Genomic DNA, 26,811 nt, shown 5'->3' with positions numbered 1-26,811 from the left:
TCTGTTTAACATTATACTGGAGGTTCCAGAAGACAAGAAAAAGACATAAGAGGAGGAAGGGAAAAAAAAAATAAACAACAAACAAACAAACAAACAAATAAATGGCATCCAGACTGGACAAGGAGAAGCACAACTGTCTTTATCTGCAGGTCACTTGACTGTCTCTGCAGAATCCTGTGGAGTCTATGAAAGAGACACTATGAACTAATATGCAGATTTGTGGTACAAACAGGAGATTGAAATACAAGAATCAATCCTACAGTTGACCCTTGAACAACAGGAGAGTTAAGGGCTGACCCCCTCCAGAGTCAGAAATCTGTATCTAACTATTGACTCTCTAAAAACTTAACTACTAATGGCCGACTGCTGACCAAAAGACTTACTGACAACAGAGACAGCCAATTAACACATACTTTGTATGCTATAAGTGTCATATACCGTATTCTTGTAATAAAGTGACCTAGAGAAAAGAAAATATTAAGAAAATCATAAAGAGAAAATACATTTACTGCACTGTATTTATGAAAAAAATTCCACATATAAGAGGACCTGCGCAGTTCAAACCCTTGTTGGTTCAAGAGTCAACTGGATTTCTAGCAATGAACAATTAGAAATCAAAATTTAAAATATCATTTGTAGTAGCATCAAAAATCTGAAAGAGATAAATTTGACAATACATGTGTGTGTAAGACACTAAAAACCACACAGCACTGCTGAACACTAAATGAAAGAAGACTTAAATAAACACATCAGAAAACCCAATCCTGGTAAGAAGTCAATTCTCCCCAAACTGATCTATGGAGTCAACTAAATTCCAATCACCATCTCAGCAGGCGTTTTTTTTTTTTTTTTTTTTTTTTAATTGACAAGTTGATTCTAAAATCTGTATGGAATTGAGAAAAACAGAGTAGCCAAAACAGCTTTGCAAAAAAAGAACAAACTTAGACTTAGACTTATATTACTTAATTCCAAGATTTACAGAAAGCTACGATAATTAAGATGATGTTCTGGCATAAAGATAGCAAAAGAGACCCATGATACAGAATGACAGAGTCCAAAACAGACTCACACATATATGGTCAAGGTCAACTGATTGTCACCAAATGTGCCAAGGTAATTCCGTGGGGAGAGGACAGTATTTTAACAAATGGTGGAGCAAGTGGACTGCCATATACAAAAAAGGTGAACCTTGATCCTTACCCTCACACCATACGAAAAAATTAATCCAAAATGGATCAAAGGCCTAGATCTAAGAGCTAAAACTACTAAAGTTCTAGGAAAAAAAAAAAAAAAGAGGAGAAAATTTTAGTGACCTTGGGTTTGGCAAAGATTTCTTAAATGTGATCAACACTCACTAATATTTCACAATATATACTGCAAGCAAAAATACATACCATTTCTTGGTCTTTTCACAATGGATGACTTCCTTGGAAGATTTAACCCTTTAATACTGATCACTTGTTCAATGCCCACAGTACTCGGATTTTCCTTCAATCTTGTAGCATTTGAAACAACATCCAGCTCAAGTCTAGGGCAGTAATTCCTATGCCAAATGCTATTAACATTAGATGACTTCTGACATGTTTTGTCATTCCAACTCTGACTTCTTGATTGGGCAGGCTAAAATAGTAAAATCGAAAAGGATTACTTGAAGAAGGAAAATAGCCAAATATTTCCCTCTCTAGCAACATAAATCATAAGCAAATAATTTACTCTTTTGAGCAATTTCTGATAAAATATCTATTCTTTAATAACATTTTCTACTTTGATGGTACTACACTTTTCTATTAAATGTGTCTTGTACTCCTGGGTCTGTTTCTATTCTAATGAAAGTCAAGTGAGTTGTTAGCTCATTTCTAAGAAATAAAAAGTGAATCTCCTTAAGATTAACAGTGCAAGAAATTAAAATATACTTGAAGAAATGTGGCCAGAACAAGTGCTTTTAAAATCTGAGTATTATTTCAAAACACAATACCAATTAGTTTAATAATAATCTGGCAATAAGCCTCTAAATAGTCGCTTACCCTAGTTACAAAGCACCTGAGAATCAAGACCATAAACCTGTATATTTAAAGTAAGCCACCATCCCATCTCTAAAACCTGGTTGAATTTAAACCAAAACAATCTCATTTATTTTTCTCTTTTTAAAAGATTATTTATTCGAGAGTGAGAGTGAGCGCACGCATGCATGTGCGCGTAGAGAGAGAGGGAGAGGGAGAAGCCGACTCACTCACCTCTGAGCAGGGAGCCCGATGCGGGGGCTCAATCCCAGGACCCTAAGATCATGACCTGAGCCAAAGGCAGACGCTTAACCCACTGAGCCACTCACACCCCCAAAACGATCTAATTTAAAACTCCAGTTTCTATTTGACCCATACTTAGTGCCATCTTTAGTGGACAGTATAGACAAACAGAAAGCTATTTGGGTCTACACTGAATCTTGCATAAAAGAGTTATTGCCAGTAAGGGCTGGTAAGCGATCATTCTTAATGCTAATATAACTTATTCACAATTACAACATATTTTGGATGACAGTGCTCTATTAAGAGGATATCAATGATATTCTAATAGAGCAGAGAGGCAAAGATAAAAATAAACAAAGACATAAACAATGTTGGTACTTAGGGCATGAATTCCACTCGACAAAAATCCCACCTAAACTTGGAATCTAATCGAAGCCTCTCACTTAAAGGATAAAAATAAATAAAACAAGGTGACATTATTCAGGATACACCTTGAGAATTAACAAAGGTTATTTGGAATAATTGAGTGAATGGTTATAAAAAACAGCTTAAGCATAATAGCTCATGGCATTAGATCCCCTTGATGGTTTTACTGAAAAAAGAGAAATAGGCAAGTAGAAAACCATCCTGGGAAGACTAAATTTTAGATAAACAAAAAGAATTAGTTTGGTACAATTAATGGTTCCTACAGAAATTTCTCTGTAAAAGGATGGCCATCTTAGTGAGCCATAACATTCTCATTAATGTCTGGACACATTCAACACAACCATTTTAGAGTTTCTGAGACAAAGGAATAACTTAAGAATCATTCCTGATGAAATGATAATAATAGCAATAATTCAAATGTGTAAAGAAGATTGCCGAGTAAACACTTTTCAGTCCCCTTCCTTTGATTACTATCTCCCCAAAACAATAATCAAATTCCATCTGCAGTAAAATTAGGAGATATCTGTATGGCCCAAACCATAGTGAAGACAGAGTACAGATAGAGAAATTTTAAGAACTTAGACCAAGCCCAAGTGTCTGCAGAAAAGAGTCCCAAAGGGAAGTCAATTTCTCCTACACAAACGTAAGAAGAGCTCAGGGATTTAAGGCACCAGGTACCATGCAGGGCTCACATGGGGGAGGGCTAAGATGAGGATATTTGATCCCTGGGCCCTCATCTTCCACCCGACCATACAGTCAACTCACACCTACCTGCCTTCAGAACCAGAGCAACTGTTCAGTTGAAACCCAGAAGGAGTAGGCAATTCAGAAGATGGGGAAATCCATTTGTCTGAAGACAGAGGTCAAATGAAAGGCCCACCCCAACTCGCTTTCCCTAACCTGCTCTCAAAATGCAAACTGCCACGTATACATGTGCTAAGTCAAAACTGGTGGATCCCTTTCTGGAAATTGGAACCATGCAGAGAAAACAAAATCAAGCCAGCTTGTTGGCAACCAGATCACCCAAGAGTAAAGCCCAAGATTATAAGCCCCAATTGTTCACAAATCTTCTCCAGCTGCACGGTGCCTCTCTCAAATAAGAACAAATAGACAAGAAGCTTCAGATGTTTGAAGAAAGTCTCTACCATGGAAGAGAAAAGGCCAAAACAAGTAGGAAAAAAACAATTCAGACCAACAGAGAATGCAGAGAATGGGAGAAAATGTGCAAGAAATTATAATTGATATTCTCAGAGAGATCCATGACAAAGAATCTTTTTTTAAAAAAGATTTTATTTATTTATTGGACAGAGAGAGAGCACAAGCAGGAGGAGTGGCAGAGGGAGAGAGAGAAGCAGACCCCCTGCTGAATGGGGAGCCCGACACAGGGCTTGATCCCAGGACCCCGGGATCATGACCTGAGCCAAAGGCAGACACTTAACTGACTGAGCCACCCAGGCACCCCTGACACAGAATCTTTAAAAAAGTACAATTAAAGAAAGCACCCTTAGAAAAGGACTGTAGAAAAAAACTCAACAGAATTTTCAGCAATGACAGAAATGTCCTGTGCAGTCTAATATGGATAGCCACTAGCCACTAAGTACTTGCAAGGTGGCCAATGCAACTGAAGAACTAAAATTTAAATATTATTCAATGTGAATTAATTTAAATAGCCATATGTAGCTACTGGCTACTATACTGGATAGTACAAAGTTGGAAGACAAACATGACACAAGACAAAGACATGAATAAGACAGAAAAAGTCGAAGACTAGGAAATCTAACATCTAATTAAGAGAAGTTCTAAAAAGAGAAAGAAGAAAGAGCAACCTGAGTGTAAGGTTTACCTGATTTGAATTGATGCACATAAGGTTCTTCCTGAATATCGTTAGAGATTTGTGCTTAGTAGCTTGGTTTGTTTCAGCTGACAGTAATGATTTTTCAACGCTCAACTGGTCCTGGTTTCTCACTGGCCACCTTTTCCAGGCTCACCTCGTCTTCTTTCTCAAGGAGCTCTGCTCCCTTCACGTAGTGAACACGAGGACAGTCTTGGGCCAGCCATAATTAACTACTCATTACTCCACACACGTTGTTTGCAGCCCGGCATCACTCATCTATCTCATCTTGAAAATCCCCACTGATCTTTGCAAACCCAGGACACCTCAATTTCTCTAAAGGAGACAGAGAGAGCTTGACCTGGGATCACAGCTCCCTTATTTATTAAATGTGTGTTCTGGGCAAGTTATTTAACCTCCCTCTCATTTCATCTGTAAAATGGGAATAACAGTATTGACCTCACAGGCTTGTTGAAGAGTAAATGAGTTACTATGTGTAAGGTGCTTAGAAAGCATTTAGAATGGGGGCGCCTGGGTGACTCAGTCAGTTGAATGTCTGACTTGGACCCAGGTCATGATCTCAGGTCCTGGGACCGAGCCCCGTGTCAGGCTCCCTACTCAGCGGGGAGTCTTTGTCCCTTTGCCCCTTCCCCTCCTCATGTTCTCTCTCAAATAAATAAAATCTTCAAAAAAAAAAATAGCATTTAGGATGTAGTAAATACCCAATAAATGTTTGCTATTATTATTATGAAGCATTCTTTCCTTAGGTGGAGTTAGGTACATGCCCCCCACCTTTTTCATGGAGACTAGAATACATCTCTATTACAGAAATTTCCACATTTCTATATATACAACCACATCTCCCTTCCCTAGGCAATGAGCACCAGAGGAAGAATTATATTTTATTTTTCTTTATATTCCAGAACACTAGCTAACCTATGCTTGTTTTAGTGCTTAATAAATGCTCAGTCAAGAACTGAATTAGTGAGCAAAGGTAGAAAGACCCGAATTAGACTGGAAGCTATGAGAAAGAAGAAACTGTCATTCAGAAGAACTAAAAGCAAAAGGATTAGCAGTGAAAGAGAAGCCCAAGTTTATTTCCAAGTCTTCTAGTCTGAGAATGAAAGAGATCATGTAACTGATACTCATTCCTTCAACAAATAAACGTGGTAAATATAATACAGCAGTGAAGTTCATAAAGCCCTGCCTTTATGAAAATTATATTCTGCTGGGAGGAATCACAAAGTAAACTACGGAGACACAACTTAGGCATTAGTAAGTGCTAAACAGGAGAAATGTCATTAAGGAAAGCTGTTAAGGAATTCTTTTGACTGTAGATAGATTTAAGGTTATAGGAAATCATTTATGTTAGAGATCCAAGAAACATTTAGAATTATGCAGCTGTTGTTAGACTAGAGATTAGGTTAAAGATGTGGGAATTTTCTGCATAAGTAAGATAAAATAATCAGAACTTACTTAAGGAATAAATTTGAACAGAAAAGAGAACAGTCTGGGAAAGGAGAGAATAGTGGGGGAGTGTGTCAGAAGGGATATACACAACTGGGAAAAAGTGAATAGGAATGGGCTCAGAGACACAGTTCAGGGGTGTTCCATTAATATTTGTGCAGTGCTATGAGTGAACGAGAAAACAGCATTTACTTCCAATGGTAGCGTTTCTAGGTTTGAACTTTCAACTATGCCAAATATCAGAAGCGAATGGGGTGGGACGAGAAGAAAAGCATCAAATGCTTATAGATTCAGACAAAATGTTCATGTCTAAAGGTCTGGTGATATATCATTTGGTTGCTTTTTAAGAAAATTAACCAATATATCTGTTCTAAGATAATTTCTCTATCATCGAGTTGTTTTAAACCCATACTCTGCACAGTGCTGGGATATAGAGATGCATAGAAGATGTTTACAAAATGAAGATTTGCCTTTAGTCACAGTTCCTGGGTCACCTGGGTGGCTCAGCTGGTTAAGTGTCTGCCTTCAGCTCAGGTCATGATCTCGGGGTCCTGGGATTGAGCCCCTGCTCAACAGGAAGTCTGCTTCTCCCTCTCCCTCTGCTTCTCCCCCTGCTCATGCTCTCTCTCAAATAAATAAAATAAAAATCTTTTAGTCAAAGTTCCTGAGATGTAATTAAAATGTGCTCTCTAAAAGATGAAGTCATTAAAAAAAAAAAAGTCCTTTAGATGTTACCGTAGCAGTGTCTGGATTGTAGTCATCAATCTGTTCAAAAGTGTTTATATCTTTATTTCCAAGGGCTATTTGAAGAGCTATGGAATCATCAAAATACCTTGGTTGGTAAGATTAAGGAAAAACGCCTTTATTAACAACTGTACGGTAACGTATTAAGATCAAAAAGTGTATTCCTTACTCTCCACACTCAGCATGACTGAAACCACAGGGGTCATTCTGGGTTCTTTCTGTCACTGTACGAGACGATAACCACAGGGGTCATTTGCTAGGTTCTATCTGTCACTGTAGGAGACGACAACCACAGGGGTCATTTGCTAGGTTCTTTCTGTCACTGTAGGAGACGACAACCACAGGGGTCATTTGCTAGGTTCTTTCTGTCACTGTAGGAGACAACCACAGGGGTCATTTGCTAGGTTCTTTCTGTCACTGTAGGAGACGACAACCACAGGGGTCATTTGCTAGGTTCTATCTGTCACTGTAGGGGCTGGCTGTTTTTGGAAGCAAAGCCTACGTCATCACTTCCTTCCCAGGGAGACGGAGAAGGAGTCCTGGCCACTGGCTATGTGACTGAGCTCTGAATCAGCCTGCGTGCATGCAGCCAGGGTCTCCGTGCAGGGCATCCTCAACGGGTGGGCTCACACATCCACAATGCCCCTCCTAGGAAGTGGAACTTGCCGACCAAGAAGTACCACCTTTGGAATGTGTACCTTAAGTGACCGACTCAGTACAGGTTTCTGTCAAGGCAACCCAAGTAATTAGCACGTTACGATAGATGAGCCGCAGGTTTATAAACAAAAAGATGCTCTGAATTTTCACTAGCATGATAATTAAAATGATAATTAAAAGACATAGGTTTCACTATAAAAAAGACAAAAAAACAATTTGCAGACTTTTTACTGAATGCCTCACTAAAAATTTCACCATAAAAATATGGAAGAAGTGCAAAATTCTACTTTTCTGGTTCAGAAAGGATACTGCCCAGCGTAGCTTAGTGTTTCAGGATCAATGTCATCTTCGTAAGCATTCAGAGGGATGAGTTTCCTTTTGATGGGATCAAAAACTAGCTGATAAAGGAAGGTATTGTTGGCTCGAATAAATCCTTTGATGTAATCTTCTGGTACTGTTATGTTCATCTTAAGATAGTGTCCGATTTTCTTGATAACCTAATAATGAATGTAAAAATATTTACTAGTTATCTGCAAATACAGAATAGGGAGTATATCATCACCAAGATCAACTGGTTCACATTAGAGGAGGCTGAGGACAGACAGAAAATCAATTGATTTTATCTGCACTGAAAGCCTCTACCAGCAAACACGACCACCATGTCATATCACTAAAAACTGTAACAGCATTTTCTTCAATTTTTCTATTATTATGAACAAGTCAGTTACACATCTAGTTTATATCCCCAGGTGTGACATTAAGACATATTCCCCACCCTCAAAGTCCCTTTCATCCACACAGCAAAATACAAACATACAAAACCCGAGAATTAAAATGAAGTCGACCTCTAACTTCTGTTAGAGTCATGGATGATTAAAGCTGGTAGTGGTTTAAATACTTCCTACCACACTCACAGATGAACAAGGGGAGAGCCAGAGAGCAGAAGTCAGTGGCCCTGGGGTCACCGGCAGGTTAGTGTGTGGCTCCCTTCCCTTCGGGCCCCCCCACTCCCCGCCGAGGGGAGTGGGGCGGGGGTGGCAAAATGAGCTTCTTCAACATATACTGCCCCCCCCCTTTTTTTTTAAAGGTAAAGCTATCAGAGAAATGATCGAGCGGTGATGCAGGTGTCACAGTTTTCCAGAGGACACAGGACACATGATACTACATCAGAGGAAGTAGGTAGGAGAACCCAGCTGTCTTCTATCAAGCCATGTGAAAGATATTTACATAAATGTGCAATCCCTGTCAGAATTTTCACGTTTTCAGAAGACACGGCTATGTTTCATTAAAATATGCTACATATGCTAACATGTAATGAATTTATTACTGTTAGCTTTAAATTAACCAACATTTTATCTTTGTTTGAATTTGATTCAGTAAATACCAACAGCTATAAGCCATTTAACAAAAATTATTGCCACCAAGAGCTTTAAAGAGGGTAAAGGGACCCTGAGACCAAAAAATTTGAGAGCCAGCACTACAGAGAATAGGACAGAAATTGAAAGATAATACATTTTAACATTAATTCTATCTAGAACATTTTGCCCTTAAGTCTCTTTACATTAGTCTTCATTTAAAAAATTTTGCCAATTGCTTAAAGCAGGTCCATCAGTTGCCAAAAGCAAAATCCTAGTGTTTTAGTCATTTTGTCCTTTTGATGACATGATATGGGATACTGAGAGGATAGAATATTTAAAATTCATATTCTGAAGGGTTTATCTCTGACGTAAGAAATGCTCCAGAAACCCAACCGGACTGGGCGACTCACTCTTACCTTCACGATGTCTGGATTATTGGCCAGTCTTAGCACTTTGCAGGCCTTTGCTAAGCCAATCCCACGCAGCGAGGAGAGGTAGTCACAGCCCGAGAGAATGCACATATAGCGGAACTTCTCCTCTGTGAACACGTCCCCAAGCTGTCTGCACATGCCCAGCCGCACCTGGTCAATCTCTAGTCCATTTCCAAACTGGTCCATTTTTAAAATCACCTTCAAAAGGAAGGGAAATAGTCAATACCTATAAGGGTCATTTTAATTTTTCATTATCTAATCCACTGTAATATTTCTAAGAATTCTTTCTTGTTCTTTATCATAGCACTGAGAGAGAGGAGAGATAGGCAGGCCAGTTAATTACTGTGAAATCTACAAATAAATGAAACTGAAGCATAGATGAGGATAGACCAGGTCATGTGCCAGGACTCCCTTGTTCTGACTCTGGGAGAAAGAATGCCCTTTCTGTACCTCTTACCTCCCACTGACATCCAGGATTGTCATGGTGATCAAACAGTGATTCATACAAAAATCCTTTTTCTTATTCTTAAAGTAATACATGCTCATTGTAGAAAATTTGGAGAACATAGAAATTCAGGAAGAAGAAAACAGAAGTTGCCTGACATCTCTCATCTATCACTGTTACCCGGCATTAATCCTCTGACAGATCTTTCTAGTCATCTATGAAATTTAGAGATGATATAAGTAACATTGGCAGTAACAAAAATGATATCATCTTGTAGTTTTGTATCTTAATTCCCCCCTTACTACCTCATGATAAAATGTTCCATTAAACAGCTTTATACATAATTCTAAATAACTGCAAAGCAACGGGCTGGATAAGTTATTTACCTCACCTAACTGAAAAATGTAAAGCATATAAGTTATACCAAAAATAAAAATAGTAAGTCTATGCTCTATTGAAGAATTTGGATAAAACAACAATAAAACCTTCTAACCTTAAGGGCTTATTCTGAAAGTGTCCAGACTGCACAGATGTCAAGCAGCAAAACCCTTCTTTTCATTTTAAATAAAATTATCATCATTGTAGGTAGATATTAACTGCGGGTATTAATGATTCCTAGAGAGGAAAAACCTTATTTCCTTGCTTTACACCACTGCCAACTACACAGAAAAGCAGCATATAGTTGTAGTCAGGTACCTTTTTACAGCCAAAAGCGAGGAGGTCAGAGTCCTCTGTGATTATAGCTTGTACAATACCCGTTTTGTTAAGATAGGCCAACTGTGCGTCTGCTTCGTACGGAGCCACGAGACAATCTACTCCCTGGGACCGAGCAGCCTGCCAGAGAAGGTCGTAGTCAATCTCCAGCAGAGTATCTAGAGAGAACTCAATAACTTCCCATCTCATTACCAGCCTCAACATGTACATGCTCATGTTATTTTCAGAAATCATTTCCTTTGGGGTTTTTCCACTTTTAGTCCTAGCACATATTGAACTAATCATATAGCCACAAAGATTTCTTTTTTAAAAAATCAATTTATAGGAGAAAATACTGCTGTATATTCAGAGGGAGAGAAACAGCTACAAGCCAGAAAAAATTATTTCAAATTGTAGAAAGAAAGCTTGCATCTTAAGAATGGCTATGCTCCAAAAACATAAAAGACATTTGTTTGGAGCTCTGAATATATTTTCCCCATAAAAATAACATGCTTTCTTTTCAGACTACGAAAGTGTGTCTGACACTGTTTTGATAAAACTACAGAATTTAATCTCTGTATTTATTTTCCTGTTTACCAAGCCATTTGAACAGAGGCCTGAAGCAGGGGAACGGAGGGCTCGAGCTGCCGGCCGCAGAAGAAGATCTATGGTGGTAAGAAACTTCTATGCAGAAGCAGGTTGAGGAGACTAGGGGTCTGAGAGGTCCTGAGCCAGTGAGGCTGGTTCGACAAATCCCACGGCCATGAAGAGTAGAGGTGTTAAGTGTTAACAACTACATGACAGTGGGGTGAGACTGGCCCTCCAGGAACGATCCCTTCCATCTCTGCGGAACAAGGTGCCCACCAAGCTCAAATATCTAGAAAGGGAGGGCGTCCCTTAGTCCTTAGGATTTCTCCCTTGCAGACTGTTGGACTCCTCTCCTCTGTTGAAAGATACTGCTCCCTTCTTCCTGAGACCTGCCCCTTCCTTGAGGTTAGGCCTAGAATAATTTTCCTCCCACCAAAAAATGACTCATAACTAGCTTTGATGAACTTAGCCATTTGTTACTTTGGTTTTATTTCTCATTTGGCTTACTTTAATGACTTTGTGGGCCATCACATGTGTGATATTGATAGAACGGGTAAAACATTCTCTGGCTTCTGAGACTTTGCCCTCACGAAGAAGCTGCTTTCCCTTAAGAAGATTGGCTTGTCGTCTTCTGCAAGGGGAAAAAAAAAAGTTTGACTCATCTGATAGTGTTTACCAGGTCCCTGAGAACATGAACCCAAATCTTTTGGGCTTCTAGTAAAAGGAACACAAGTGATTTATAATGCACGCACACACAAGCTTATCCTCAGACTTCCACAGCAATGCTCTATGTCAAAAGAAAATGGAGTAACTAAGACACTTAAGAAAATGTGAGTCAAGGCTTTCACACCATCAAAATTAACTTTCAAGCATAAAGGTGCACCTTTATCAACATATGAAGAACTTGAGAAATACCACTTCTGTGAGCTTGTGGGATCTACTAGAAAACAAATTTCAGAAAAAACAAAATAACATCTGCAGAATGGTCTATAACAAGCAAATATGTGGTAATTTGTAGAATCAATACCAAATACCGTTAAACAGGGAGACAGTGATAGTACACATTCTAACAATATAGAACTGCTATTTTTAAAATGGGAAAAGAGAGAGCATATGCGAAGGAAGAAGAAATTTTAACTGTTTTCAATAATCATATTGGTAGTGGTAGTATCAGTATTTAATTCTGAATCTACTGTTGAGTGTAATAAAATACTTATACTTATTTTGGGATAAGATAAGTGAGTCATGGGCGCCTGGGTGGCTCAGTTGGTTGGGCGACTGCCTTCGGCTCAGGTCATGATCCTGGAGTCCCGGGATCGAGTCCCACATCGGGCTCCCCACTCAGTGGGGAGTCTGCTTCTCCCTCTGACCCTCCCCCCTTTCATGCTCTCTCTCATTCTCTCCTCAAATAAATAAATAAAATCTTAAAAAAAAAAAAAGATAAGTGAGTCATTATAAGATACTGCAACTTCATCCCCCCGTGCCCTTGAAAATTAAGATTCTCAGTATGGAAGAAAGGAGATAAAGATGTATTACAGAAGAAGGAGAAACCCTACAGTTGTGAGCCGGCGGGGGGGAGAAGAAACCCGGCAGTCCTGAGTCTGAACTGGAAGAATCAATCAGAACTCATGAGGTTCTGATCTTTAAATGTGCACACACACACATACACACACATTCCCTAGTTCCACTTTTAGACTGGGCTCCACAGATGAAGAGACTTGTAGAAAAGGATTTTAAGTGCCTCTCCCGCTGCTACAGTGGCACAGGGAAAGCTCATCCTACAAAGACAAAAAGACTTCACAGGTCAGAGACAGACAGACAGACAGTTGTAACATTTTTTTTAGCCATTTTTGAGCTTAGCAAGAGAAAATTAATAAGTATCTGCAATTAGAATTAAGAATATGAGACACCCAGGTGGGATCTGATTTGGATTAATCCTTTAGCCATACTAGTTTGGGACTGTCATCCATCCTTTTAGAACTCACCTAGAATCTACTAATTTTTTATTAAGAGTATATTTAGTAAACTATACATTATTTGTAATAGAATATGGACTCAGTTTCTCCTTTGTAAATAAACTTTATATAGTTCTGGCTTTAAGAATCAGAGCCCTCCAACCTGAAACTGATATAACACTGTATGTTAATTATACTGGAATTAAAAAAAAAAAAAAGAATCAGAGCCCTCCAAGTCAGCTAGATTGAAAAACCTAGATCTGAAAAACTCTCACCTGATTCTAGGCCCAGAGAGAGAGCAAAACCAAGAAAGCAGCACCCTAACAGAATGCTCCCTCAGCGAGGCTTAATTCTATCCAGGTGCGACTCACACTACCTTTGACAACTAAGCCCAGTGGTCTTTCCCATACAGAAATAATGACTCCTGGACCTAAGAACAAATACAGGAGGAAAAGAAGAATGGATGAATGAGGTGGCATAGTTGCTTTATTAAAATAAAGAAATTCCTTCTAAGGTCTGTTGTTATAAAATAACTAGAATCTGTTAAATATGAATGATAACATGTGTAGGGTAACTATTAAAAGAAGAGAAACAGAATGCTTCACTTTTCAACTAGAAAAAAGAGACAATATAATAAGGGTGGAAAAACAATCAATTCAGAAGTCAAGCAAGGTAGGAGTTACCAAAAAACAAAAACAAAACCACAAAACACACACACACACAAAAAGAGAAGACAAATGTAAAATACCAAGAGAAATAATGTATTAAAATATATTAGTAATTAATAGTCAATGTAAAAGGAATAAACTCTCCATTTAAAAGATTTCAAGAAGTGGCAAAGATGGACAGAATGGATACAAACAAACAAACAAACAAAACATAGGGTGCCTGGGTTGCTAAGTCGGTTAAGTGGCTGACTCTTGATTCTGGCTCAAGATCTTGGGATCCAGCCATGGGCAGGCAGGCTCCCCACTCAGCAGGGAGTCTGCTCTAGATTCTCTCTTTCCCTCTGCCCCTCCCCCCACACAAACATGAGTTTTCTCTCAAATAAATAAATCTTATAAAAAATAAACCACACACACACACATACACATGGTAATGTGTTCTTTATAAGAGGCAAACCTAAAAACCAATGATGGAGTAAAGCTAAAGGTGAACAAATTAAAAAAAAAAAAAAAAAGACAGTAGAACATAGAAAAAAGTTATAGGTATGCTAATATCAAACAGAATAGACTTTAGGAAAAAGAAGCCTAACTAGAGTTTAAAAGAGTCACTATATATTGTTTGAGTTTACCACAAAAATGTAACTAATTCTAAACTTGAATGCAACAATAAAATTGATTCAAAATAAACAAAACAAAAAGTGGACAGAACTATAAGGTAAATGACAAATCCACTACCAAATTTTAACATACTTTTCCCAGTAATTTATGAATTAAGTAGACAAAAATTTAAAAAAAAAGACAAAAAACAAACAAAACAGTAAAGATACAGATTTGAGCACCATAATCAATAAGCTTGACTTACTGGACAGATATAGAATCTTCCTCTTAGTAACTGGAGAATACACATTCCTTTCTAGCACACATGGAACATTTAAAGACATTTGTTCAAGTACTAGGCGATAAAGCAAGCCTCAACAAATTAAAATTTAAGAGAATTGGTATAAGACTACAGCATCAGACTTAAATGCAATTAAATTAGAGAGTGACTAGAGAATCAACTTACTCCCTTCTAGACTTTTCCACTTCCTTTTTAGAAGGTAAAGTACATCCATCAAATACGAGAATAGGCTTGATCCCATGAGAGAGTAACATATTTACAAATTTCATACAAAATCCTACATACCTATGAAAATAAAGAAAAACGCATTTAGGTGCGTGGCATCTTGTAAGGTAATACTCTTGCTCTTTTTAAAATCAGATGAGACAGATTATGAAAGAGAAGGTTTTTACTATTTTTTTAAGCAAATGTTTTCACAGGAAATGGAAACTCTAATTTAGACTTGGGTTCAAATCCTGCCTTGGATCCTAATGGTCTATGTGACAAATGATGGATTATTTGATGCTGCAAACCCTGCTTTTCTCATCTGCAGATGAAAAGGTTTTGACATCCCTTCCAGTTCTGATATTTTGTGGTTCCAAATCTTGCCTTTTTCCCCTATTTTTTTTTGTTTTGCTTCAAAAAACTTCGAATCTACTGAAAAATTGAAAGAACAGTACAATAAATATTTGATTCCTCCAACAATGCCATTACCACACCCGAGTTATTTAAAAGCAATAAAGTATCATCTAACATACAGTCTATATTAAACTTTGTCCAATTGTTCCAGTATTTCTTATAACCAGTGGTGTCCTGGTAAAGGTTTAACAACCAGTTCTGTGGGAAGGGGTGCCTGCTCCGGAGCATTTGTCAAATTCCCTGACATGAATATATTACAATGGTGAATAAACTACCAATGCGGGGTCACCAAATGCTGAACTGGGAGAAGATGGTGTATAGCAAACTTGTATGAGTTGGCTCCAGCACAATGTTGCTACCCCTCTCCCCCAACAGTCTAGGATCTAAACAAGGATCATGTATTGCTTTTAGTTTTTTTATTCCGGCAAGGCAATTAACAAGAAGAGCCACATTACAACTTCCATCATTTATAAAGAAAAGGATATTTTAACTAAAGAACAGAAATAGACATAATATTAAAAGATAATCTTTTAAATCACATAATACTCATCTTAATGAAAGACTATGTGGTCCTTCTTTTTATTGTAAACCAGTGACAACAGACATGTATTGACATGTATTTGTCTACAGAACAGTGACTTTGTACTAATTCTGGGCCTACTAATGAAGTATCATGTAAAAGATAGGGGAAAGCAAATATAAAATCATAATAAATCTCAAAGGAAATTCACTTATTTTTTTAATCAGACAGAATACAAACATCAGACACCTGTTGCAGAAATCTTACCAGGTCAGCATATTAGATCTACCTCATTCCTTATAATTGTCATAAAGGCTTATCATACACTTATCCATATTTTCTGACCTTTTCTAGTTAATATCCCCATCCAAAGGTGGATAAGAAAGGAAAAATAAACTCTATCAAATGTGACTTATTGGGGCACCTGGGTGGCTCAGTTGGTTAAGCGACTGCCTTTGGCTCAGGTCATGATCCTGGAGTCCTGGGTTTGAGTCCCACATAGGGCTCCCTGCTCAGCGGGGAGTCTGCTTCTCCCTCTGACCTTCCCCCTCTCATGCTCTCTCTCTCTCTCAAATAAATAAATAAAATCTTAAAAAAAAAAATGTCTTATTAGTTGCTGTGAGGAAAAAAAAAAATTAAAGTCCACAATACTTTGTAGAAAGTCCTGAAACTTTTTAGTTCAATAAATTACTACATGGCAGGTCTGTGGAGTTCATCAATGACATCTCTAATAAAGGATATTTTCTGTATTTTGGACTACTCTTCTAATTAGTCAAAAATCTCAGAATCCCAAGAACTACAAAAAACTAGAGAAAGTTCTTCCCCTGTGAAGAATATTCAAAGAAATACTGCAGGTAGAATGGAAAATTTATAGTCTTCAGCTACACCTGTCACTATTCAAATTTAGTGGCAGAAAAGAAATGGCCTTCAGATGGAGTGGCAGCAGGGCTCTGGTTCCTTCAGATCCCACACGTACTGTTCCAGGTCACCTTTGGTCAAATTAACTGGAGAAGCCTAAAAGCCTGAAACATCGGCCATTCAATAAAGACTTTCCCTCTTTCCTCCAGGAAACAAACAGCATTAACACATTTTTCCTATTTTTCATTGTGATTAAGTCATATCAAGATCCGGGAGCCTTTCCTCCAGGAGATAAATTACATATTGCAAAAAAGAAAATTCATAATAGTGATCAAATCGCTCCAGAAAATCTCTGTTCCGAAATTATACTTGCTTCTTTTTCTAATGTCTCTATGTAAAAAAATAGAGAAGATATTAGTCCATGGAACATGCCTCAAATGAAGTTGCAGTTATGATTGGATATCAGCAAGGCCCACCACCTTGGGCCCCAAGTCAAGTAAAAAGGAGTCAGAACACCTTGTCCCTTTGAAGTAACTGCTTTGTTTTGCAAACTGGGCTCAGTTTCTTAGGTAAAGAATAAAGGACACAGTCTTTGGTTTTTGTCTACAGGTGTCTTGATACTATATCACAGAACGAAGTCGCTCCTGATTTGGCAATGTTCTCAGTCTCACTTCTTAATAAACCTGGCATTGAATGAAAACGATCCCAATATAAGTCTGATTCTTAGTTGACAAAGAACTAATTAATACAAGGTCCAAACTTACTTATCAGTAGGTTCACCTCTGGCTAGTTTCTCAGCACAAGCAATAGCTCCTTTGTGCAGCCAGCAATATGTATCCACAGCTACTACCTGTCCTTTATACTTCCTCACGTGGATGGGTTCAGAAGCTTCTTTGATAAACTGCAGTAATCCATGTATCCCCATAGTGCCAAGTTAACTACATGATGTGAGAGGAGAAAGGAAAAACAGCAATATTTAGAGCAAAATATATTTACTCAAAAGTTTTAAAAAAATAAGAAAAAGGGCTTGGAAACTGATATAGCCATTGTTATTGCTTAGATATTTTAGAATCACTGCTCTTTAATACTTTAACTGGGCTCCTGCCAAGAATTTCCAGTCTAGAATATTTATGCTAATCACCAACTCTAACGTCACTTGATAGTTCCGTAACGTTTATTCTTTCCAAAGTGCTTTCCCACTTGGAATCATGTGTGTTCCAAGCATAGGCACCCAGGAAGTGCTAAAAGTGCAAGAATCTCTCTCTCTCCAAAAAAGCATTATTAAGATCTACCCCCTTCCACCCAGGAAGAAGCCCTTAAGTCCCTTCTATGCAAAAATTCTGGAGCTGACTCAGACCTTTCTGAAGCACTACAGTTGACCCCTGAACAAGGACGGGGGTTATTTGCACCCACCCCCACCCAGTGGAAAATCCACATATGATTTTTGACTCTCCCAAAACTTAACTAATAGCCAGAAGCCTTACCAATTACATAAACTTGGTTAACACATATTTTGTATGTTATATGTATTATATACTGTATTCTTAAAATAAAATAAGCCAGAGAGAAGAAAATGGCATTAAGAAAATCACAAGGAGGGGCGCCTGGGTGGCTCAGTCTTAAGCGTCTGCCTTAGGCTCAGGTCATGATCCCGGGATCGAGCCCTGCATGGGGCTCCCTGCTCCACGGGAAGCCTGCTTCTCTCTCTCCCACTCGCCCTGCTTGTGTTCCTTCTTCGCTGTGTTTCTCTCTGTCGAATAAATAAATAAAATCTTTAAAAAAAATTTAAAAAGAAAGAAAATCACAAGGAAAATACATTTACAGTACTGTACTGCATTTATCAAAAAAAAATCCAGCGAATCGACGGACCCTCACAGTTCTTTTTTTTGTACAGATTTTATTTATTTGACAGAGAGAGACACAGCGAGAGAGGGAACACAAGCAGTGGCAGAGGGAGAAGCAGGCTTCCCGCGGAGCAGGGAGCCCCATGCAGGACTTGATCCTAGGACCCTGGGATCATGACCTGAGCCGAAGGCAGGCGCTCAACGACTGAGCCACCCAGGCGCCCCTAGACCCTCACTCACAGTTCTAACCCCTGTGGTTCAAGAGTCAGCTCTAGCACCCACCCCCCACCCCACTCAAGATAAAAAGTAAAAGCAATGCGGCTGAACAGCTGCTTAGTGTTTCATAACATAACCCCCCCCCCCCCCCCCCGCAAACATTAAGTCTGGGGGGAAAGGCAGAAAGAACAGGGTAAGAACCCGCCTCACCTTGAGACTGTCTCGAAGTTCGGAGCTCTAGGCCAGCAGTGCACTCACCAGTTGTGGAGACGGGTGGGGGATTCCGACTCTTAAATACGGCAGGTAATTGGGATGCAGGTGTTCCTCAAGTCACGGTTTGAGAGAAGCAATTAGCCTCCTACCTCTCAGATAATGCCTCTAAAAAGAGTCTTCTTCCCCTTTGAGGGAAACTGAGGTAGTACACATTTTGCGAAACCTGTACGTCTCTTCTAAGCTAGGTAAATACGGCGCCTAAACGTTTCCTCTTCAGCGGAGTGGGAATGACCTGGGGCCACAAGGCGGGCACCATCTCAGGGGGCCCGCCTGCCACCCGCGAGGTACGACCACACCGGCGACCTCACCGCCTCACTCCTGTCCACACGCTGTGCACGAGTGGCCCGCAAGCCCATTCCAGAAGACACGCTTCCTTCAGCCTGCAAGACATCAAGAAGAAAATTCACTTTTCCACATTTAAGAGTGGGGATTGCAGGTGAAAGGGGAGCCGCTAGCTTGGGCGGCAGCCCTGCAGAAGTCCGGCGGGCGGGAGCCTGCGCCCGCAGACCCTCCCTGCGCTCAGGGCAGCCTCGGCTCGGCCTGCACCGGGATCAGCACTCGGGACTCTGCGGCCGGGGCGGGAAGACCCCGCCGGACCCCTCCTCCCGGTCCTGGACGACCGGAGTCCCGAGAGGACGCCACCCTGAGCCCAAGCACAGCCCGCTCCGCTCCCTTCCCGGGAAGGGTTCTCCCCGTCCGCTCCAGGTCAGGTAGGCGGAGGGCTCCGAAACTTGCGCCCGACGCCCCCGACTCACCTGGGCCAGAGCTCCCGAGGCAGTCGGCGCGGAACAGGGGCAGCCGGGTGGCAACCGCGCACCGAAGACTTTTCAATTTGCGCGGGAGAGCTTGAGGTCCCGCCCCAGCGGAAGTGACACCAGAGCGCCCCTCCGCGGCGCCGGCTCCGCTTCTCGCGGCCTCCGCTTCCGGGACCCGAGCCCCGCTCCTCGCCGGACGCCATGTGGCTGCGACCCTGCGACCCCGGCCGCCGCTGCCGGCCAGGATACTTTGCGGTCTTCCGAAGGCGCGGGCGGAGCTGGAGCAGCTGGCTCACGGGAAACGGCTCCCGGAAGTTGGTAGTTTTCGCTCTCGCCGGGGCTGCTGGGAGTTGTAGTTCTCTGCTGACTGCGGCCTCACGTCGGGCCTGCGTTGGTTTAAGGAGCGCCCCCGCGTGTTTGTGTGTAGGGTTTTAAAGCCTGAAAGAGATCACTGCAGCAAATTAGTCTCAGTCTCTGTGGCGTGCAGTTGACCCCAAAGCTCTTCAGAGACAGCTGCATGGCGGGCTGCAGGGAAACAAAAGATGCGTCTCGAGTTATAGGTTCTTTGGACCCTTCCTGGAGACTTTGGGAGGGGAGAGGGGGCGGTTAGTAAGTGATGCAACTAGGAAGTGAATGACAGTCGCTCCTGGACCACACTGTATCCACAGGGCCGTGAGCCCTCCTCTCTACGGGCCTCGTCGAACAAAACACTAACGTAGTTCCTAACAGCTCTAGGCCACATCCCCAGGATGGCCTTGGCCCCCTTTAACGTGAGTGCCTGAGAACCCTCAAGGCTGCGACAGAAGCTACTGTTTGCGCGGGCCAACACCTGACGGCAGCCTCTGGTCTCCCAGGGTCTGTAGGAGGGCAGGAGCCTGACTTCTACAGTCGCTGGTTCACACTCCCAGGGGATACCCCCTGCCTGGCTTTTGTCGTTTTCACCTCCCTGACTGCTGAGCCCTGAGCAGGACTGTTGTTCCCTGTTGCAGCAGTGTATTACTGATTGAAACTGTCCTTAGCGCTTTACCTAGCGTCCAGCTTCGTTCATCTTTGACCTAAATGGGGTGGAGTGGGGGAGGCGGGCTGGCTTCGCAGCCAAATGATGAAAATGAGCCTATGGTGAACAGACTTCAAAGACATTTTGGACCCTGGTGGTCACTGGGGTGAGGCTTCCCCTCCTCATGATACTCTAGACCTTGTATCTGTCTCTTTCCTTAGGGATTTTGTGGTAAAAAAATTGGGGAAGAACCTTAGACCAGACTACGGAGTGTGTTCTGGGCCCAGGGATGACCAGGAATGATAATTCCTAATCATCTTAAAGAACTGAAGGGAAAGAAGCATGTTTAAAAAAATGCTCCCTATTTGATGACCTTCTGTACATGTTTCTCTCATGCTTCTTTTAAAGTCTTTTCATGATTAGTTTAACATCTATCTCGCCAACATATTTTACCTTAGAAATTGTTGAAACGGTGTCACTTTTGGGTTATGTGCTCAGTGGGTGCAGAGCTGCTTCCTCCCCAGTTTTGGTCTTTAGAGTGAAGGCTAGGAGAGGTGGTCAGGAAAGTTATCTTCACTGTGCTTCCAATGGCCATGGGTAGACCTCACCCTGGGCCAGCTTGGAACTGACCACAGGGTTTGGTGGGGGACAGTTCCAAACTGCAGCAAGGTAAAGAGGAGCATAAGTGTGGGTGGGGCGTGTTTGTAAGAAAAATGTTCCTACAGTCATTGGACTGCCCAGCTGTGGTCCAACCAAGAATGTGCCACACGTGGGGTTCTTAGGAAGGAACCCAAACCTCAGAAAGATGCCCAGCCCCATGGAATCCATCATGAAACAACCATAGGAGGTTGCTGTCCTACGAACAGCCCATACCTTCACTGCTAATTTGACTCCCAAGTAGACTGGATTCTCGGCTGCAGCGTTTGAAGCCTGGAACTTTTAGAAAACACCGGTTACGTTTCACTGAACAGAACCCTTTGACTTTTTGAGAGGATAAAAACATTTGAGTCAATTCATGCAGTAACATGCGTTAGGTGTGCCTGTCGTACTAGGTGATGTGGGGAACACAAGGAAATGGTCCCTGTCCTCAAGCAACTTGGGCTCTAGTTATGCAGACAAAACATGTATCCATTAAAAAGTTAAAGAACAAATCATGATGGTGTGTTGTTAAATTCTGCAATGAGTGGTACAACCCCTAAGTTCTTAGCTGAAGACTGTTTTCTGAAGTTTTCCCTGATATGCACCCAAACACCTTGCGATGACCCTTTCGCCCTGACACGTCTCATGCTCTCCGTTTTAATCAACTTTGCCCCTAGATCTAGCAAATAATAATACAGACCCAGTTAAATTTGAATTTCAAACAAGCAAAAGATACATTTTTACTATGTCTATGACAATATATGGGACATATACTAAAAAATAAATCCATATTTATCTGAAATTCAAATTTAACTTGGTATTCTGTATTTCCATCTGGACACCTTACCTTGGGGGCAGGCATCATGTCTCCTAATTTTCATATCTGGTGTTTAGCCCTGGTGTTGATAAAAAAATGTCATAATTTGTGGACTAATAAATGAATGTCCTAGGTACAGCACTATGAATTCTAGATTTTCTGGGCAGCTCTGATTTTTAATTTGGAAAATATTACCTCTGTTGTTATGGAGCAGTATTTTCTGAAATGTGGAACGGGGTGATCATTCGGGGCCCCTCTGGGCTGCCCCTCCTCCTTTGTCTGGTTTCAGGCAGGGGTGCTGCAGCCGTAGCTGATGAGCACGTGCCCCGCACCCCCACACACTTAGGCAAAAAGGAGCATTTTCCAAGAAAAGATGTGGAAATGGGTTCTTTTCCTTAGCAGCACGGGAGGCTTTTGCTCAGCACCAAATTTCCCTCCAAGCCGTGGAGACAGGGAACTGGGAATGACCCGAGGTGCTGGGCAAGTCCGCGTCCTTTGTCACAGAGTTGTGGAGACTGCATTTTCACTTCGCCTCTCTGTTGAACTCAACATGAATGTGTGAAAAGCAGGATGCTTACAGTGTGAGGGTGAAGATGATGAGCAATAGTGTGATGGATATATAGACATGGAACTGATGTGGGAAACAAAGGCAAAAGAAATGTCACTTAAATTAAAATCTCCTTACAGCTTGCAGCCCACTAACAGATCCCTGAAACACGCAGAGCGTGACCTTCCTCAAGGAACTCGTGGCTGCCTTCAGGTCTTCATGTTTAAAAGGAACCTTATCTTGGTAGCAGCTGGCCCCTCAAGGTCCTGAAAGCCTCGCTTCCAGATTCCTTGGAAACTTGCGCTATCCCTAACCCCTACGAATTAAAAAGTATCCAGTGAGTCACCCCTCATTCCTTGATAGCTCTTTCTGCACACAGGTCCTGTCCCATGAGCAGGGAAGGGGTGAAGGGATAGACAGGAGAGATAAGAGGCCCCTGACTCCCTTGAGTAGGCTCTGAAACTATTCCTGGCAGGTGGAGAGGCTGAGACAGAGCTAAACAAGAGATCAGGGAACAAACCAAGACGGCAAAAGAGTCTCAAGGTGACAAGCTTCCCAGTCAGTTCTCAGTAAGATTGCCACTAAAAGCCCTCAGTGGCAGCCCATTCAGGACCCCTCTCAAGCTAGTGAGCTTTTCCTTTCCTTTCTGTTCTCACTTTCAGGTCACTTCACACTTTTGTGTCCATGAGATTCATTCTTCGACTCCATGAGACAAGAAGCCTGCAATCCCGCAAGAGAACAGAGTGCTCTTCTTCTCTCTGGTCATGAAGAGCTCTAGTTTTCTAGTTTTCAGGAACTTATTTTTAGGTGTCCGTTTTTGTAGCTCAATTCGACTGATTTTTACTTACATTTAATTGTTTTTAATTATTTTAATCGAATGACTTGTTTTCATTGCAATTTTAGTTACATCTGTTATGGTAAGTGATACTTAGGATATGAAATTTGCTTTTTAAAAATTTCAAGTTAAAAATGAGTCAATTTAAAGAAAACCTATTAAGTAAGTAATAGGACAGGTGTTTCTCCTTTGTGGCAAATATGAGTAAGTGGAGTTTCCCAAACAGTCATTTTCTCCCACCTTTAAAATACCCTTCAGCTTTTGTCCTGTTTCTCAGCTTCCCTTAAGGTAAAATGTCTTGACAGAAGTGTATGGATAAAAAAAGAATTGTTTGTTTTTGCTTTCTCAGATTCTTCCATTCACTACTATGTATTTTTTAATTGATGTATAATATATACAGAAAGATGCACAAATGCTAAGCCAATTATCCCCAAATGAATGTTATATGTTACCCCCACTCAGCTCTCCCAGAAGACCTTTGTCCCCGCTTCCCAGGAACAAACATCTCTGTCCTTCTCAAAGTTAACCGTGATCTGTCTTCTAACTGCATGTGTTAGTTTTGTCTTGCTTGTGAAGCTTATGTAACTAGAACCATGCAGTTTTTATTCTTTAGCACTTGCAGCCCAAGGTTACTCGCTCATCTTGAGGCTTCAATTCTTTGTTGTTGTTGTTTTTTAATTAGAAAAACCAAAGTTGAGAGAATGCAATCCCCTTTCCTGGTGAGCTTGGGATCAGTCCTACCATAGGTAAAAAATAGATGTGGCTTTTTTTGACTTGAGTGGGAAGGTGTGACTCACAATAAGATGCCAGGATGATAGTTCCACGGTGGTAAGCTGATGGAGGGTACTCTTTCACCAGAGAGCTCAAAGGAACACTGCCATTGAAAAACTCAGTGAAATTCAACCTGGAACAAGAAAGAGACATCAATACATCAATGGAGTGAGAAGAACAACCAGTAACAGCCTGCTTAGTGAGGAGAAATACAAGAGGGGGAGGCTGGGCTTGAACAAAGGAGCCACATTGATTATGAGGGGACGAGTGGTCCTTGTGTTGAGAGAGCCAGATTTGTGCATGAAGCTGCTGCTCTCAGAATGAAAGAATAATGAATTCGTGTCCACTTATTGGTCTTTCAGCCTCCGGGGCACTTACTCTGCCAGCAGTTCTATTTTGAGAAGCAGAGGATAAACACAGGCTTTAATCTCACCATTTAAAATCCAATAAATATTTTTACCAAACATCTGTGGCCAATTTTCCCATCGTTCTTTTCTTCATCTATAGGCATATTTTATCTCTCTAGCTGTCGTCTGTTATCCCTTATGTGCCCCCTCACTTGGTTAAGAGCTGAAGTTCTGGACATATATTACCTGGATTCCTATCTGGACTACACCACCTGTGAGTTCTTAATTAGCTGACTTGGGGAGAATTTCCTAGTGTCCTTATTTTTCAGTTTATCTAAAGCTGGGGTGGATAATAGATGTAATAGGATTGTGAAAATGAAGTGAGATAATGTATGTAAAGCAATACAGTGTCTCAGTATTGGTTAAGTGGAAAAAAAAAAAAAGTCCGCAATATTTAATAGTGTGTAGTGATCTATAGTGTGTCAAGAGCTTTCACGCACATTTTTAATTTGGTCTTCACCATCACTTAGTGAGAGTTCAGGCTTGTCCTTTTCATAAAAAGGAAGGAGGTTTTTAGCTCTGTTCAGGGGCCCCCTAATATCAGAGAGCAAATGGTAGAGTCAGAATATTTTATCTAAAAAGACATTTTCCTCCATAGATTAATGGCTTTTTACAGCATTATGTTACTTCCCTTTAAAATGAAATTGTTGTTATCTTTGTAGTTGATTTGGCCCACTTCATTCATAACAGAAGAATCAAAATGAGAGCCTAGGTCTCCTCCTGCACGACCTCATCCTGAATCTCTGGTTTCCCTCAAGAACTACTCAAAAGAAACTGAATTGGTTAAATAAAAATCATGCCTTTGCATATTATCACCCATTTCTGGAAACTTGCTGGGACCTAAAAGAATAGTTATGTAAGGGAAGGAAATTGAAATGCACTGTGCAGAAGAAGTCTTTTACTTGCAAATGACAGAAACCCAGCTTAAACCAGCTCTTGTAAAAAGGGACTTTATTCCCTCTATTATGGGTTGAATTATATACCCCTCAAAAAAGATATGTTGAAGCCCTAACTCCCAGTACCTCAGAATGTGACCTTATTTGGAGACTGGATTATTACAGAGATAATTAAGTTAAAATGAGGTCATTAGGGTGAGATCTAATCCAATGTGACTGAGGTCCTTATGGAAATGGGAATGTAGGTATAGAGACGTGTATAGAGGGAAGACAATGTCAGAGACACTGGAGCAGCGGGCCATCTACAAGCCAGGGGGAGAGCCCTGGACACATCCCTCCCTCACAGCCCTCAGAAGGAATCCACCTGCCAACACCTTGATCTTGGACTTTATCGTCCAGAACAGTGAGATAATAAATTGCTATTGTTTAAGTCACTTGATTTGTGGTACTTTGTTGCAGCCAGATCGGGAGTAGCTTAAGGATTTAGACCGGGGTGGATCTAAGAGAGCAAATGATATCATGAAGACTTGACATGAAGTGTTTGCAGGCAGGCTGTGCGTGTGGGCAATCTTGGCAGCTCAAAAGTTGATATCTAATCACTTAGCAACCTCCATGGAGCAATGGAGGCTTTTCTCAACTGTTTCAGCAAAAGGCCCAGGACAAGTGTTTATTGGCTCTAACCCATCTGGCTTTGGTTATGCCCAAGCCTAAAGAGCAGGGTTGGGAGAAGAGGCAGGTAGTCTCAGCAGCACTGAAATCACATGACTTAAGAGTGGTAACGGGCGACTTCTGAAAGAGAAATTAATTGATGTTATCAGGAGAAGGAGGACCAGCGTGCTCAGGAGGTCTGTGTCACCACATGCACCTGCCTGTGCCAAGCACTGGTCCAGCATTCTTGTCCTATCCAGTTAGGAAACTGAGGCTCAAGGAATCAAGACCTGTTGGCAGAGCTGAATATTACCAGATAGGTACAGAGTGGTTATGATGTATAAGACATGCTCTTAGCTAAGGGCTATGAATGTAAGGACACATTTGTCCTTGTGCCCATGGTGCCTAGAGACCAGTGGAGAGTTAGACCAAAACACTGAACAGCTTTCTGTAAAATAAAAGGGAGCCACAATAGGAACAGGATCAATAGGAAATAGGAATGTAGTACTATGAAAATAATTAAATCTGCCCAGGCAGGGAGTAGGAGGGGGGTCCAGTATAGCAGGTGGGTTGGGAAAGGTCCCTCTCACACTTGTCAAAAAAGTCTTATACTTGTGCCAGATTAAACCATCAGAGCACTGGGAGGCAATGATATTATTAAACCTTGCAGAGCCTGCTACCTGGAGAGTATTTAAGTATTCATGGAATGAGTGATGAGAAGAATGAAGTGGATCTTATTCTGAGGAAGCTAAATGTCATTAAAGCCTGA

General features: G+C 41.0%; 1 protein-coding gene across 4 annotated transcripts in view; it reads right to left on the bottom strand.

The window, feature by feature from the left end:
• Positions 1-19,734, bottom strand: part of EXO1 (exonuclease 1) — a 38,629-nt gene extending 18,895 nt beyond the window's left edge. For 2 of the 4 annotated variants that reach the window (XM_064594402.1, XM_064594403.1), the window contains exons 1-10: positions 19,486-19,734; positions 18,668-19,110; positions 17,162-17,335; positions 14,567-14,686; positions 11,391-11,514; positions 10,299-10,436; positions 9,143-9,355; positions 7,678-7,865; positions 6,703-6,799; positions 1,395-1,620 (exon numbers count right to left, since the gene is read on the bottom strand). In XM_064594402.1, the coding sequence (XP_064450472.1) occupies positions 1,395-1,620; positions 6,703-6,799; positions 7,678-7,865; positions 9,143-9,355; positions 10,299-10,436; positions 11,391-11,514; positions 14,567-14,686; positions 17,162-17,322 (1,267 nt within the window). In that variant the 5' untranslated portion in view covers positions 17,323-17,335; positions 18,668-19,110; positions 19,486-19,734. The remainder of the gene's footprint in view (positions 1-1,394; positions 1,621-6,702; positions 6,800-7,677; positions 7,866-9,142; positions 9,356-10,298; positions 10,437-11,390; positions 11,515-14,566; positions 14,687-17,161; positions 17,336-18,667; positions 19,111-19,485) is intronic. The other 2 variants (XM_064594401.1, XM_064594400.1) reach the window with 2 other exon arrangements.
• Positions 19,735-26,811: the final 7,077 nt, after the last annotated feature.

The sequence above is a fragment of the Mirounga angustirostris genome, unplaced genomic scaffold, assembly GCF_029215605.1.
Source record: "Mirounga angustirostris isolate CCGP_5_RB_7025 unplaced genomic scaffold, mMirAng1.0.hap1 SCAF_6, whole genome shotgun sequence".
Classification (NCBI taxonomy): Eukaryota; Metazoa; Chordata; class Mammalia; order Carnivora; family Phocidae; genus Mirounga; species Mirounga angustirostris.
Note: the sequence above shows the minus strand (reverse complement) of the source record. Positions and strands in the feature narration are given on the sequence as shown.